This window comes from Mytilus edulis, chromosome 1 (assembly GCF_963676685.1).
Source record: "Mytilus edulis chromosome 1, xbMytEdul2.2, whole genome shotgun sequence".
NCBI lineage: Eukaryota > Metazoa > Mollusca > Bivalvia > Mytilida > Mytilidae > Mytilus > Mytilus edulis.
In genome coordinates, this window is record NC_092344.1 from 66107579 (window position 1) to 66125175 (window position 17597).

General features: G+C 30.3%; 1 protein-coding gene across 4 annotated transcripts in view; it reads right to left on the reverse strand.

The window, feature by feature from the left end:
- Positions 1 to 700: 700 nt before the first annotated feature.
- The window catches only part of LOC139487334 (tetratricopeptide repeat protein 41-like), a 51288-nt gene continuing 34391 nt past the window's right edge, over positions 701 to 17597 (reverse strand). For all 4 annotated transcript variants that reach the window (XM_071272158.1, XM_071272159.1, XM_071272157.1 and 1 more), the window contains 6 exons: positions 17383 to 17533; positions 16706 to 16855; positions 16028 to 16134; positions 15065 to 15157; positions 1341 to 4008; positions 701 to 1037 (listed from right to left, as the gene is read on the reverse strand). In XM_071272158.1, the coding sequence (XP_071128259.1) occupies positions 2795 to 4008; positions 15065 to 15157; positions 16028 to 16134; positions 16706 to 16855; positions 17383 to 17533 (1715 nt within the window). In that variant the 3' untranslated portion in view covers positions 701 to 1037; positions 1341 to 2794. The remainder of the gene's footprint in view (positions 1038 to 1340; positions 4009 to 15064; positions 15158 to 16027; positions 16135 to 16705; positions 16856 to 17382; positions 17534 to 17597) is intronic.

Here is a 17597-nt window from a genome sequence, read left to right on the forward strand (position 1 = left end):
TTAATTTTCTTCAACCTCTATTCTCTTCCATTATAGACTTTTTAATGATAAATGCCAGCAGACGAAATACTTATAGATTTATCATTCAGTTATGGCTTTGGAACATGAGTATAAAAGTTTCCAAAATTAACTCAATTAAAAGATCTATCTTGACAACCTGATTCTTCAACGTGCTTTCTTTTACTCCATATTTCTTTTCAAAGTGCCAGTACTATGCCAAGAAAATGACAGAAAATTTCTTTTTTCTATCTATGTAAAGTACATTGTGTTATGCAATGTTGGCAGTGTGCTTTGTCATATTTATTATCATTAAAAAGTATGTATTATTTGTTTGTGTGCTCCGACTCTTAGTCGCAATGGGGTATTTTTATCTCATAGTATGGTATTTTAACATATTTGATTACTATTTCGAATTAAAAGTTATTAATTAACAGTGTGCTCCTGACACTGTAAATTCTCCAAGAGTTAAGAGAGGAACCTGCTGACTCTGTTGATGTCCCTTGTCTCACTATTTTTGGTGTTCATAAGATTCCTTGAGTTATACCTTGATTTGTGCCTTCTTAACGGATTGATGAGATTTGAAAATCAGTAAACTACTGTTTTCTGATTTTCTAGACATTTTAATCTTGAACTACTTCCAACTTTTGCAATTTGTTATTTCCTATACTAACATAAGTAAATTATCAAAATCAAAAACAAGTTAACTACTTAAAAGTTTAATTCATGATATTTTATCTAATTATAAAAGTTCTAAAAAATACATTAACAAGTAAGTAGTATCACAGAGAAATTACATTTTGCAGGAAACACTTGTTCAAGATTCTTGTGTGTTTAAATATTTGAAGCACATGTCTTAAAAGCAACTCAGTGTGCAAGTTAAATCACAATAATTTAGTTTATGATTGATCAGTAAAACTTATTTGGCTTAATTTTAAAAAAAATATATACTTTAAGGGAAATATTTATATTAAACAAATGATTGCACAAATATCAAAAATGAGTTCATAATAAACTTAGTTTAAAAATAACAGAAAGAGCTAAATTTAGGTCTAGAGTTGACATCAATAATCACAATCTTTAAGAATTCACATTGAAGTCACAAAGGTTGAACTTTTTTTTGCAAGAAAAATATTTTTTTTAAATTTCTATAGAGAATTCGTAATTCTTCCTGAATTGAAAATATATATAAAACAAACAGTAGCTTGTACTTTTTTTTGTAACAAAAGTATTTGAAATTCAAATTAGTGCATTTCTGATTTGTCAGGAATCTCTCCATAAGCAAGTTACAGTTCTTATTTTGGGCACATATTGATTTTACTAAGATCCATTTATTTCTATACAGGTATGGCTATCATCAATTAGTTTGGGGGATATGTTACCATTGCTGAAATTTTCAAAACAGATTTGATAGAGAATCTAAACAGTACAAGTATTCCCCTTGAAAATGCATAACAACCATAAATATATAACAAAATTACATATAACTAATACTGACTAAAAACAGAGATCGCCTAGAGTAGATAAGTACATGTTTTTACATGAGGATACACGAAAATCCACATTACATTACACATTTATTCACATAAAAACATACATATTTGTAATTTAGAAACAAATTAATCAGTCAAAAGATTACACAGGAATTCTACTTTTGCATTCATATTATGTTTAACTCATAAAAGTAAGGAGTTGTGGCATGATTGCCAAACTATCTACCAGATTTCAAATGACGAAAATATAGACAATTAGTGTTTAAAAAAAAATTGTGCACAATCAAAAAGGTGTAAAACATTTAACATTGAAATCTTTATAAATGGAATGTCTATTAAATGTGCATTCTACAAGGAAAAGAGTTGAGATTGGAAACATTTGCTGTATATTTATGTAGATTATTAACTGATGATGAAAATACCCCTTAAAGTATACACAGGGTTAAAAAAAAAAACCATTAAAACTCTATTATCTGATTACAGATCAAAATGTGTGGTTGAACTGTATGTTACTAATTCTCTTAGTAAAACTGATGGATTTTTATTGCATGATAATGACATGGCAAATGTTTTGTTGAGCTGACAGGTGTTATGGTCATAGAAATTCATTCAAATCTTGTCACAATTAAATGTAGTCACGAGTACAATCTAGCTTTGAATTTGAACTTTCAATGGCTTTGCTTTCTAATATATAAAAATATATAAATTAGTTCTTCATGTCTGAATAGAATGGAGAAGATGGCTTTACAAAGTGACTAGGTTTATAGAACAAAGTAATGACTATTAATGTTGTTAAAATGAATAAAATACAGGAAAAATTTAGATAGAAGGAAATTGTTTTTTAAATAATGATTCAAAACTTTTGAGTTTCCTCTACATTTAGGATATCCTGCAAGTTTGTTTTATGGACAATTAAAAAAAAGTTACACTTGACCAAGTTACACTTGACCAAAAATGTATAAAGTATGAAAAGTTGAGACATGTTTTTATTTTGATACTATTCATAGAATGTCTCACAATTACATCCTTGCATGTTTTTCCACTAAAAGGTCATATGCAGGTTTTTTTCAAATAAATATGTATTAGAAAAATAAGTTTTCATAGTATGCTTATTTATCCAATAAATTTAAAGTCTGTGTGTATGTTACAATTGATATAGTATCAAATATAGGTAAACAAATTTCATCACATTTTTTCAAACATTTAGCATCACAAAAAAGTTGAATACAGAGAATGTCAACAAGAAGACCCGCTTTAAAGAAGAAAATGTTGAAGTTATTTTTTTACTAAGCACAGAAAGAACATTACTCCATATAATAAGCACCTCTAAAAGTAACAGTAGAACCAGGATTTTCATAAACATCATCTATATATTCACTTGAATAAGCTTCAGAAGCTACAGGTCCAATACCTTTTACAGTAGGACCAAAATTATCATTGTTCATATGAGACTCGTTGAAATATTTATGTTTCTTGAACTTCGTTGGAGTGGTTCCATTTCTGGGTGCAAATATTTTCGGTGGAGTGTTCATATTTAATCGTCTCATCATAGCTTTGACATCCTGTGTTTTTTGTGATCGTTTTGGCGGAAGTTTATCTTCATCTGTGAAGTAACGCCCAGGAACATGATACCATGCAGATTTATGGTGGACTTTCCTAGAAATATCTCTTGGTGTTTTAGAGTTACCGAGTAAACTGCTCAATGAACAATTAGGCCCAGACGTAACTGTGGATGTATTACCTAAATTTATAGAATGTGGATTTGTATCTTTCTTCGATGAGTAACTTTTTAAGCTACTTCCTGTCCGATAACTAGTTCCATATGAACTTGCACTTCTTGCACTGCTTTCTCGAGGAGGTCTGACATTATGTTTAGATGATCTTGAACTTTCTGCACTTCCAAATCTTTTGAATAATTTAACTGGGCCACTTTCCTGGGTCTGTGGCATAAACTGTGTTCTCTTCTGGGCAGGACTTTCTTCACTTCTTGCAATATCGACACCAAAACTGTCAATGATATTATCTTGCACTTGTGATTGCTGCTGCTCTGGACTTTGCCTCCTCTCTTGTTCCTCTTCATTTTCTTTGTCTTCCGTGATCACACTCCTCCCATAATCAGGCATAGCTGAAAAGCCATTTACCATTTGTTTTCCAATTTTGAGACGTCTTTCGACACTTTCTCTATTTAGCAGACGGGCAGGTCGTTCTGTTTCAATCATCAACCTTTCTGATGCTGTTATATGACTTGCATTGCTTAGCCTGCTCATTGAATGAAGACTTCTTTCATCTCTACTTGTTGGGCGTGAACTGCCTCTACTTTTTGCTGATGATCTTAATTTCGACCTTTTGTCCAGATTTTTCAGGTCATTGTCCCTCCAAGACATGTTGCTGAAGGGTCTTTCGACGGTGCGGATATCTGTTTCTTTAGCTGGACCAAACTCATATTTTCCCATCTTTAAAGTAACTTCTAGTGTTTTGAGATAGTTACGTACAGACACTGTGTCTATATGATCACCACCTGGAAAATACAATATGATCAAAATTTTAGCACTTCATTTTGGCAATTAACTTGTATCAATTTCAAATCTTGCAAAAACACATCAGAGATTTCTCTGCATTAATGTGTAATTAAATTATTAACTCTTATAAACAATTAAGCTAACAATTTTTAAAAGATTTTGAGTTTTTTTTTTTAAATCCATGAAAAAGGACATGATATTTTAATTATAAAAATTATATGACATAAAAATCAAATATGAATTTTATATTCAAATTCTAGGACTAAACTTCACCTGATCACTCATTAATGCTGATTGATCTACAAGCACTTGAACAAAATTATGTTCCTCTGGTATAAATGTTAAATCTTTTGATAGAAAATGTTGCATATATTTTTGTTTATGTATAATGATTTCAGATAAAGAAATAAAGGTTCTTGAATACAATAATGGGATAGACAGCCCTGACAATTTCATTTTGAAACTTTGATTTGAGGTAATAATCGGTTTTGATTTATCTCCCTTTGAACTTCATTCAATATTTTCTACATATATAATGTTCTACCATGACCTCTAGGTACAAACCAATTGTATTCATATATAGGATCTGAGTCAGTTTTGATGACATTTCCAAGTTTAAATTAAATTGTCAATAGGTCAATTGTGTCATATGCTGCATGTTGGTGAAATTTATTATAGCCATTTTCCAAGTTAAAATTAAACTCAACAGGAAGTTGTTTAATTGCTTATTGAAGAAATCTTGAATTTTTTTGTGGTGTGTTGTTTGGACTCTAATTATAAATCAAAACATCAATTTGAATTATTTCCCTTTAAACTGCATATAATCTGTTCTTTTTTAATGCTATATGGAAGAGTAAGGGTGTCGTCATGAATATGACTTATCCTGATTGGTCATTGTGTGGACGCTGCAGACCTAAAAATATTTATCAGGCAATATAGGAATTATTTGTATTGGCATATATACTATATTTTTTTGCTAAAAATATTTATCACTAGCTATAGACACCATGTGGACTCCTTTATTTATCAGAGGCAAAATAAGATGTGTGTCTCTTTTCATTAACAAGCTTAAAAAAAGTATTTTCTAAACTGTGAAAAAGCCATACTACAAATTTTATTAAAATTAAATAGGACTCTTTATTTTGGAACTTGAAAATAGTAAGACATTTTTTTACTTAATTGAAACGATGAATTAGTGCATCAAATTTGCTTATTTAAATCCCAACCCTAAAGCAAATTTTACGCAGTATGCATTATATTCGGAAATTGTGAATTCCAATCTGTTGGGTGGTGGTGTATACAGCACATCTACTTTGCAAACTATATTTAATTTAATAGCACATGCTTAGAATTTGTGTGCATGGCAGGAAATATCAATCCTTCTAGATCATCCGATAACACTTACAGTTTTTAAATAGGTGCATATTCTTGAGCTTTGGTTAAAATAGTGCTATATAAATTTATTTACATTTAACTATTCTTTTTATCATTTTCTGTTGCTTGTACAACTCAATTAATTTTCGTTTAGTGTTAATCGTCTATATTACTCTTGATTTTCAAATCTCACATTGTTCAAATTTGTCATCTCATAAATTTTCTAGATACATAGAAAGGGCATTTTTCAATTTACATATAGCCATTGGTCAGAAAGATCATACCCCAGCCAATGGGTACTTCACAACGTGGGGTAATATAAATCACATGATAATATGGTAATATGACAGGCTACTATTGACTTAACACCCTCTTATCGCTGGATTATAGTCCGTAAAATCTCTTTAATATAACTTTTATCAGTTACTTAAACTACTTTGCTGACTCTTGATATCTGTCAAACGCACCTTTATCAACAACATAAAATCAGTACAGTCTTTAAAAACTCTTGTCAACTGTCAAGTATTTCTCTAAAACCTTTGATCAAACAAAAGTCAAACAAATATTAGTTACTTTTAGCTTAAGACGTCTTGGCTCTTCAAGTCTTTGTAATAAAATGGTCTACCTGTTTTACGATTTATTAGAAGATGTGGGAGTATATATATGTCAATGAGACAGCTCCCTAACAACAAAGAACAACCAAACCAACTAAAATTGCTATTCTCTTTCCAGAATAAAAAGGACTTGATACTGTTTAACATGTTAAAAGAGATGGGCCCAATTTTCACTGAGTTTATTCCACACTAGGAAATGTTTTTTAGGTCTTTGTATCTTAACTACAGTTCATATGTGCTATTTAAAGTTTTAATATTTGGTATTTCCAAACAAAATTGTGACTTAATTATAAATGCTTATAGATGGCTTTGAACTGTAATTTTGACATATTTAGACAAATATTTGTATATATACTGCAGCTGTGCTATTTGAGCAGTCAAATTGCATTGACCGTATATTCATATGTGTTATACAGTCACTGACCGTATATCACCTTGTTTATGACATTGACAATGTGTTTCCATAGAGTTTTATTTATGACGTCAATAAAACATACAGGTTCGCGGAAAATTTTATGTCTTCCGCTCAAAATTAAGAAATAATGGTTTTTACCCTAAAGACTTCATTTAGAACAGATATAAAAGTTTAGTATATAAAGAATAACCATAAATTATCTCGAAATATCAATGTTATTTTTACTCAGCTCGAAACAGGTTAGAAATGTTCGGCACAGCCTCGCTTTCTACCTGTTTCTAAGCCTTGTACAAATAACATTGATATTTTGAGACAATGTATGGTTATTCTATATTTATTAATAAAAAAAATATATGACAAGACGACAACCAAACCCTTAAACTTTATCAGATGTTAAGTAATGATTTTCTGATAAAATTATTTTGGTTCAGAATGTCCTTTGATACAACTTTCCACAAAAGAATTTAAAATTTGCAATATATATTTCTTTCAAATTTTTCTTCAAAAGCAATTTATAAAGCATTATAGATTTGAAAACTTTCCAATTCTAAACCTTTGAGTGAAACAAATACATATAGGAAACTCAAAGGCATGAACTATATCCAATTGTTTAATTTTTTTTATTACAAATTATATTGATGAAAAATATAGCCACTTGAAGGATTTTTTTTTTAAACTAGTAGGATAAATAAAAGAGTAAATATTGAAATCCATTCTTGTTGTTACAAATTTGGAAGGTGACTATAAAACTAATCTAGTATCTGTTCTGTATGCATAATTTGAAATTGATTCATAGAATATTACCATTCAAAAACGGATCACAATGACTAAATCCATTTATCAATATTTGGTCAAGGCTTATGTTTTGTCTGTTACTCACAGTACAAAGATTACTGTGGAATCACTACATTTTTTTATCTTGGTTATCAATTTTTGTGGATTAAGGAAATTTTGTTTTTTTCTTGGATATTTGATTTTTAAAATCTTCATGGAAGCCTATAAACAATTTGTTCTTTGTTGAACATTCAAATTAGTACTTCAGCTATAACCATGTATTCCATGAAAACTGTCGTCTCACCAATAATAATGAATCCACAGTTCACAAATAAGATATATCAATTAAAAGTGTCTTGGTAAAAGTTAAGAATCATTAATTCCAAGAACTAAACTTGAACATAGTCATCTCAAAATTAAATTTAAAACTTTTTTTCTTTATCATACTTAAAAAGGTAGGCTAGCAGTAAATTTTAAGAAAGAAATAAAATGTTTTAGTGAAAGCAAATTATTTTGACATGTTTATAATTATTAAACATACCTTTGAAATATGATATGACATGAATCAAATCTCTACTTGAAAGAAATAAAGATGACACTTTTATAATGCACAAGTTTGCAGTGTTGATCACTATTTAGTCTGTTATTACTTGATTTTCTTAAGAAGAAAGATGGGACACTATAGATTTGCTAACCAAACTTAAAATTTTTTACTTGTCTGATTGAAATGAAGAATAAGTCAATGAGACGAAACCCAATGACAGCGGCAGGGGCAACATACAAGAGACATGGATTATTCTACAAAACTTCTAGCTCTAAATTGCCCCGAGTCTAAAAGCTGTAAATGAAGTTAACAGAAGCAATCATTTATCTGCCCTTAACATCCAACTCTCCAATCATATACAAAAACAAGGTTAAGGGACTAAACCAATGTGTGGGAGCTAGGAAAACTGGACCACAAATTTTCAGAAATAAAAAAGAATTACAGAGATGAAGAATCTTTAAGAATCATTGATAACTTTAAAAACAGGTAAAAAAACCATAAACTTATGGTGAGAAAATAATACAAAAATTGTACTGGGTTCATCATGTTATGACATCCTAGCCAAGGTATGTGGCCATATTAAACTTCAGCAGAAAGTCATTTTGCCTAACTCTTTGCTATTGCATGCCTTACAGAACCAATCACTCCTTTGCTCTCAGTTAAGACTTTGCATACCAAGTTTGTGTCTAAAATCATTACAGGCTCAGCATATATATATATAATATATATAAGAACCTATTTACAATACAATTATTCATAAACAATAAAGCATTATATAATATCTTGATCCTCCCGATTTCCCTAATGCTAAGTGCACAATGTAGCAGCCAGTCAACATTCTTGAAAATGTCCAATTTATTTTCCGTAATGTCTTGTTTACTTTGGTTTGCCACATATTCACTCTCTATTCAAACTAAATTCACAAAAAAACTTTTAAATGAATTATAATAACATCATATTCATAAACAAAACAAAAATACATACCCTGCATGACTAAATGGCCGTTAGGCACAGGAGGCAGATATTTGCTAGTTATCCAGATAGACATTTTTTCACTTTAGACGAAAACAAAGCAGAATATAAAATATATAACCACCATAAAACACTTGTCTCCTACTGGGTTATAAACTATTGTACGACAGGAATATTAAATACTTCTGTGGTAATCTGCATATAAATACCCATCAATATGTTCTCCGTTTTTTAAACTCTGATTTCATTCCCATAAATGATTTCTAACATAATCCATGAAAAGAAACGGCAATGTTCCCATGAAGCTCGACAAAAATCAATTCTAAATTAAACTACCACAGCTCATTTTTCCTTTTGTTAATTAATTTATAGACTGATTTTAAATTCAAATTAGTTTTTATTCAATGTGAGGTATGATTGATAGTTTTCTAATTGTTCCCACTACAATTCTGAATAATAGTTTAACACAGTATTAAATATATTGATATCATTTATATTTAATGGCACGTGTATGCACATTTATAAGTTTAAATCCATCTGCACAACTAAATAACAATTGAATGTTTAAATAATTCCAGATCTCTTCTTCTTGATGTTTCCGTCTCTTTCCAAGTTTTCAAAATGCAGAAATTTTTTAAGTTATTAAAGTTAAAGTTTCAGAATATTTCAAAATGAACAATTCATCAGAAAACTGCTAAGAATTCTCTCCAACATCTTCCAAATATATTCCCATGTTTAACATTGACCATTCATTTCCGTCGATATAATTAAATTTTCCATATATAGTGGTACGGTTCTAAATTCATACCAATAGCGAGATAAGTTACAACGTGGAACAATTTTATCCTTAAATATCGAGGAGATTAAATGACTGGGAGGTGTACGGTCCACACGATTAGTGGTGTTAAAATTACAATAGATGTTTTATATGTAAACGTCAATGTTTATCTCAGTGAGGTTAGATTTGGCCTTTGTGGTTTTTAACACCCTGGTTTAACCTGTACATTTAAATAAATGTATATATACCCAAAGTCATAATGATTCTTAATTCAAATAAAAAGAAAAGATTTTTTTTGACGATTAATTTGTTTCTTTGTTTTGATGACGCAGCCCTTTAAAAAAAATCCAACAGAAGATAATGAATGAATATCATAATGCAAAAGTACAGGTGCAGGGGAAGTGTTACTGCGTTAAAAAAAAAGGGTTTTTTTTTAATTCAAATGGGTCCCTGCATTAAATTTTTTTTTTATTATTATTCAAATACAGTTAATTGTTGAAAAACATGATGAACTTCAATCAATCACTGTAATTTTTGAATTTGTTGAAACAACTCGAAATAATTTGGCTCATTTAATATATGATCTTTTCAATTCTCTTCGACTTTGCACTTGTTTGGCTTTATAAAAATTTTGATATGAGCGTCACTGATGAGTCTTATGTAGACGAAACGTGCGTCTGGCATACTAAATTATAATCCTGGTACCTTTGATAACTATTCTTTTAAAAAGGAAAAGAAAACTTCAAATGCAGGAGTAAGTTCATGCATCTGATGCCCTGTTCTGGATTTAACTACATCTAGAATGCTCAAACCCAAACATTCCATTATGTATAAGTGTAAGGGGTACTACAAAGAAGAAATCAACCTATACCATATGTGCAGAATAAACAAATCAGAGCCTCAAATTGAAAAGACTGAAAGTATTCATAATTAACCAAACTTAAATTCTTTCCGAAAATATGCCAAAAATGCCACGTTCTATCAGCTAAAAGCAAATCCAGAGTTTTTCGTGACTTTTTGTTTGTCTTTTCATCTTTATTTGTTGGCAATTATGATGGCTGTTTTCTTCAACCTTGGTACCATCCCCCTTTTTTATATATACAAAATTTCATCTTATGTAATACATATTTAATGTCAAATATCTAATGAAAACTTATATCAAATCTAAATACATTTTCATTAAAAATCAATTACATTAAATCAAATCCTTATCAACCTGCTCACACATTCAGATACAAATAATTTGTTTGTAAAACATCAAAGGTGCAATCAATCTTTAATCTACATTGTTAAAGCCTAATACACAATTGATATGACTTTAAGAGGCCATAAAGGGAAATATTTCCAAAAGTATAAAAATTCAATCAAAATCTTATCACAGGTACATGCAATTATGCATATTTTCAATTTTTCATGTTTGAATGCCTATAACAGGTGCACCTCGGATTACATAATTATTAAGGGAACTTCTGGCAGTCAAAAGTGCAGTTCCTTCCGTTGGTGAATTCTCATAGGTCAAAGCAATCATTGACTACACTACATTGAAATTTGGTTATCAGGAACTTCATCAAATTTAATTAAGAATATGATCTCCTATGCTGAGGGTTTGACATATTAGGGGAATTTACTTCAAATTTGGTAAATGAATACACATATAAATTTAATTAAGATTTACTGATAAGTGTCTTACATTAATGAATGTTACATTGACCTAAAGCTTACCTAGTAACATACAAATTACACCACCTGCACTCGATAGAAGGTCAAGGCCAAATTATGATGAAAAACTTGAAGTCTTTTGGCTAGACCTCGGCAATCAATTGGAGAATGTCCATCACAATTCAAAATTATTTTTTTTCCTTTAAAATGGGGAATTTTATTGGGGATTCATGAGTGAGGAAAAGATGAACAACACCATTGCTCAAAAAGAAAAAGGCAAACAGATATACAAACACAGACACAACATAGAACAGAACAAGATTGTGTCCAAAGTACATGGATGACCCACTCTCACTATCATTTTCCATGTTTAATGGACAGTGAAATTGGGTAAAAATTCTAATTTGGCATTAAAATTAGAAAGATCATACCTTAGGGAACATGTGTACTAAGTTTCAAGTTGATTGGACTTCAACTTCATCAAAAACTACCTTGACCAAAAACTTTAACCTGAAACTTGCACTTTCATTTTCTATGTTCAGTGGACCATGAAATTGGAGTCTAAAGTCTAATTTGGCTTTAAAATTAGAAAGATCTTATCTTTAGCAACATGTGTACTAAGTTTCAGGTCGATTGGACTTCAGCTTCATCAAAAACTACCTTGACCAAAAACTTTAACCTGAAGCGGCACGAAAGGACGGACAAACGGACAGACGAATGAACAGATGGACGGACGCAAGCACAGGCCAGAAATCATATTGCCCGTCTACTATCGTAGGTGGGGCATAACAATTAAGAGACTGAAACCCCAACAAGACATTAAAACATTTCTCAGTTCCACGGTCAAGTTTATTTGCTAAATTTAGCCTTATCATAATTTGGTATGCACTCACAAAATGCCCCATCTTCTTGACATAGAATGACAAAATTATTCAAACTCGAATTAATTCCTTACCAAATATTCATATATAGGCCATTAGAAAAGAGGGACAGACATATGTGGTAAATGTTTAGAAGGAAGGAAGAATAGACAATGCAATATTGCCCCCAACTCCTTGAGTGGGTTATAATAGGATAATAGGGAGCAACTTCAAAAGGGGCCACCACTGTTTTGACTGTTGACGTCTTTTTTGTGAAAATATAATAATATCAATATTTCCCTTTGGAACAGCTGAGACAAAACAGGCTTTTCAATGACAAATAATGAACACTATTTTTTCAAAATATTTGTATATCTTAACATCTTTTTTGGAATATTCTTAAACTATATCCTTTCTCTCTGTATTCAACATTTTCGCACAATGAGTGAACATCATCTTGGTCTTTAGACAAGCCACAAGAACCCTTAGGTCAGCAAACTCACATTCCCAACACAAATCCCCCACTCCTGGAAAAAATGTCTCCAATTCAGATGTTCTGCTTATTTCAACTGATATGGTTGTGGTGATTCAAAACCTTCAGGGTGCAATCAACCGCTTTTTTTTTATGACGTCATATTTTGAGGGACCCTGTATAAGCGACCCTTAGTGGTGGACTGATTAATAAAGATACTTGTATAAAACTAGATATCACTGGAATCAGAATGTTCTCTAGTTTATAATGGAATAAAAAAAAGTGTAATTTTAATGGTATAAAAAGTTTTATCCAGAGAAACTGGGAAAAACATTGCCTAATTTAAGCTTAAACAACCTGAAATCAGGTCATCTGCACAACCCTAAAGACATGATACCTGCACATTTTTCATAATCAAAATTGTATGAATTTCATAGATTTTTACCCTCTGAAACTTTGTTGAATGGGTAAAATTAAATTTGGTTTGATTAGCCATGGTGTATCAGATTTTTAACATCCGACTTATTCAGTTGATCATTGGATTAAATTTGGACTACTTACTTATAATTACTATATTATTGCATAATAATAAAATTCAAAAATTTGACCTCCATTTTTTGTTATATAATCAAATAATTAAAATAACTGACCTTTCTTACAAATCCCCATATCAAAGCAAGTGAGACCGGCTGCCTTGAGAATGATTTGGTACATATGTATGAACACACACTATAAATTGATCCTTCAGATTAAAATTTAAGAAAAACAGACTCAAGGTATACAGTAACAACTGGATTATAATCAATCCTCTTAAAAAGGATTGACTTCTTACCTATGCCTTGTATGGATTATAGTTTTATAGGATTTATTATCCATTATTATCACAAAAAGATCAATAGACTAACAAGTAAGAATAAAAAAATATGGTAAAATCATTATACGTAATTCACAAAAACAATAGAGAGCCAAAAAGATACATTTTTGATAAAAGGGTGCTAAAAAGGTACTAGTATTTAGTACTTACAACTGATAAAAAGTTCATAGAAATTCAGTAAATCAATATATGCTGAGAAAACAAGAAGCTACCCTTTTGTAAATAAATAAACCCAATCTTTGTAAAAAGAAGAAGAAAGTTAAACTAAAATTCAGAATACAGTCTTAGAGCAGTTGGTGCTACAAGATAGTGCCTGCAACAGGATGATTACCTATATTTTTAGGCAAATCAAAATCAATGTTGCTGTTGGTTAAAACTAGAGGTTCCAAGGAGCCAGTGTCCCTCACCTGATATTTTTATTTACAATTGATGCATGAAATAATGCAACTGTTATATTTTTGCTTTTGTTTCACTCAGAGATATAAGTAGAAAACTGCAATTCCCCCTCTCCTATGTTCTATTTTAAGCCAGGTCTGCAATGTCATTGGACAAATTTTACAAACAAGATACCCTAATGCTTTATGTGGTCAAGTTTGGTTAAATTTGTCTCAGTTGTTTCAGAATACTCTTGTAAAAGATAACAAAAAAATTACGAGAAATTATTAAATTTGACTTTAAAGGGCTATAACTCCTTATGGGGTCAATTGACCATTTTGATTATGTTGGCTTATTTGTAGATCTTACTTTGCTGAACATTATTGCTGTTTACAGTTTATTTCTATCTATAATAATATTCAAGATAATAACCGAAAACTGCAAAATTTCCTTATAATTACTAATTATGGGGCAGCAACCCAACAACAGCTTGTCTGATCAGGTGAGCTAAAACAAAAAGGGCTTGATTTTCTTATTCTCAAATTCACTCTTCTGTGAGCCAAATTCAAATTTTCAAATTGCAATGCAATCAACTCCCTTCCTTTATTGATTTGTTCATGTAATAATCTCAATCATTCATCATTTAAAATACCAATTAAAAACATTTGTTCTCAATAGATGCAGGTTCTTCAATGCATTGATTTTTAAAACAAATATATTAAATTTCTTGAAAGCCATATGAATTTTTCATAATTCCATTAATTTCATGAGATTTAAAATAGTATTTTTTTGCAATATTATGTATCCTTAATATCAATTTGTTTGTCCACAAATGAAAGGATATAGTAGTGAGATAGCAACCCAACAAATTTCAAAATAAGAGACATTATCATACTGCCTTAAAACATGATTAATTGTTGGTGTGTAACACCACTTTTAGCACACTTAACTACATCATGGCAGCCATTTTTGTTTGGTGGTTAAGTAGTTGTTCTCAGAGAGAATCACTGACCAATGGCTGGAAAAATGACAATCATATAATCTTAAAGCTTTCTGCAAGCTGGGTTCAAACCTCCCCTCTCAAAGTCATTAAAATATGAAAATATTTTAAACATTTTATACATTCAGATTTAAATTGGTTGACCAACTCTACAAATATCTATGATAAGGTACAACATATTCAAAAGCTGTCATAAAAGTCAAGTCCAGATCTTTTCCTTGTTTTAAAATATAAAATATTTCAAACTCTTTTGAACTACTAGATACATATTTTGATCCTCATCCACACTGCTGATTTGATAAGAAAAGACGCAATAGTTTTGTTTCAAGACTCAGATTTCTTACCTAAATTTGTGGTCTTGATGTCTAATGCTCTTCTAAGTAAGCCTACAGCTTCCGTTTTAGCACCATAACTGATTTCTTCCATTAAAACTTTTCCTTTTAAAAAAAATCATAAATTTTGTAATAAAGAGATGTATACAGTATGAAATATCTAAAATTAGGACCTCAATATTTGTCCACCACAAGAGAAAAAAAAGTGACTGCTGTATGAATTCATTAATTGAAGTGTTGCAAATTCTTACATCAAGTGTACTATGTAGCAGATTTCGAGATAGCAAAAAGGCCTGTTACACCAATACCTAACAACACAAGTTTTGGAAACCTAACATAACATCTAATTACTTGTCTTTCACATGCATTGATTGTATCTTTAAATTCTATGGTCATTGTATTTTTAATAAGCTTTGTTAAACCAAACAACAACCAAATTAAGATGATTAGAGCAGAAATTTTAATAGACAAAGGGAGATAATCAAAATTATCATGAAGAAAATAAAATCATTTTTAAGACACTGCTTAAAACATATGAAACAAAAACAACAAAAATATTCTTCTCCTTTTTTTTCTATATCTCATAAAAAAAACTTATGCCCTTTAAATGGAAGGTTTGGGATATTTTTTTAAATATGCGCACTTACTCTTTTCAAATTGATCAAATCGGAAATTTCTTAGTGACAGTACCAATTTTGAGTTTGCAGAAATTCCATAAACAAATAATACATTTCTAAACTCAAAATATTACTTGAATGTTTATATTTAATCAAAACATGAAATTCATTATGTATAAATACATAAATATGATCTTAATCCATTGGAGACATACCACTAGTTTATGACAAGAATCAGTTACTTCAAATGCTGTTTCTATACTTAAACAGTACAATTAAGATTGATTCATTGTTATTTCCAATGGCAAATTTTTCTTGCATGTTCAGGATGAAGTAAAAAAAAAAATACTACAATTACCTAAAGCCAGTAACGTGTCAGCAACAGCTAAATGTGTAGATCCCAGACAATCCTCCCTAATCTTTACCGTTTTTCTATACAGTGTCTCTGCACGGATTTTGTCATATCTGCAAGTAATAAGGAATGAAGCTTGTTACTTCCATAGTCAGACAAGAAATGTTCTATACTTTTTTGTTTTATCAGTTTAATATTGAGTGCTTTTAATTTTCTTATTTTGATGTGTAATGTAGGACTTTGGATTTTATAAATTCCCATAAATGGAACATCGGTTATGTCGTATTCTATAAAAATACAAAAAAGAAAGAATGATTAAATTGAGAAAAGTTACTATAATTTGAGACCCAGATAGCTGTTTTAATTTAGAAGTTGAAAAAGTTTTATCACATATATCTTACAAAGTTTACCAGGTAATAAAGCAAAAGTAACAATTGAATAGCTTTTTAATTTAAAAGTTCCACCACACATTTTTTTTTAATTTTGACCCCTCACACTCCAGAAATATACAGAAAGGTGGCATCAACTATACATTGATGTTTCATGCAGACCACCTTCAATTGACAAAACACTGGATAGATTTTGGATGTTATCACTTAACTTTTGTGTATTTTAAAATAAAAATTAAAGTATATATTGTACCTGATAATGATGAGTTTGTCAGTCAATTAAAATTCAACCTACCCTTTTGAGCTATCTTTCTTTACCATCAAATCAGCCAAAGCAAATAAAGTATCAGCAACCAATGGGTGTGCATTACCAAACCACTGCTCTCGTGTGGACAGAGATTGTCGCAGGTCTGACTCTGCCAATATAAAGTCTGATTGCTGTGTCCTGCAACCAAAGATAAAATTAATATCTACATGCAGTTAATGAAAACACCTGTATACATTGGGATGTTTTGGATTATAAGGATGTGTCTTTTCAAATTATCATTTTACATGAAAGAAACCAAGATCAAATTATCAAATCTTACTAAAGGACTAACAATGAAATAGTCAGTACAAGATTACACACATTTTTGTAAAGTGCTATTAAAACATAAGTTAAGATAATCAATTGATGCCAGTCTTCAACAGGAAAGCATATATAAAATCAAGCAACAAAGTCATTGATGATTTAACTAATTTTGAACCTTTTTCAAGGCAGTGTTGTATTTGATCAAACAAAATATAGGTTTTTAAGAGTTATATAAATAAACTTTCCATCTGAAATTGACATTCATTTATGTGAATTATGAAATTTACATTACTGCCATTTACAAAATTCTTTGTTTTTGTTTTCAGAAGTTAATTTAGTTTTTTTTAAATACAAATAATTCCTAGGTTTTACTTTATATCAGCACTAGCAGTCTAACACACCTTAGAAGTCCTAGGTTATACTGTATATCAGCCCTGGCAGTCATATTACCACACTCCCTCACATACTCTAGCCCCTCCTTCAGTAGATCTTCTGCACTGTCATATAACCCTTCTTTCATCCTCAAGAAACCAAGATGACTGAGCAGACAACCTGGAATAAAAATACAACATTTGGTGTTTATGAAACCAAAATATCCAAAGGAATGATATGATTA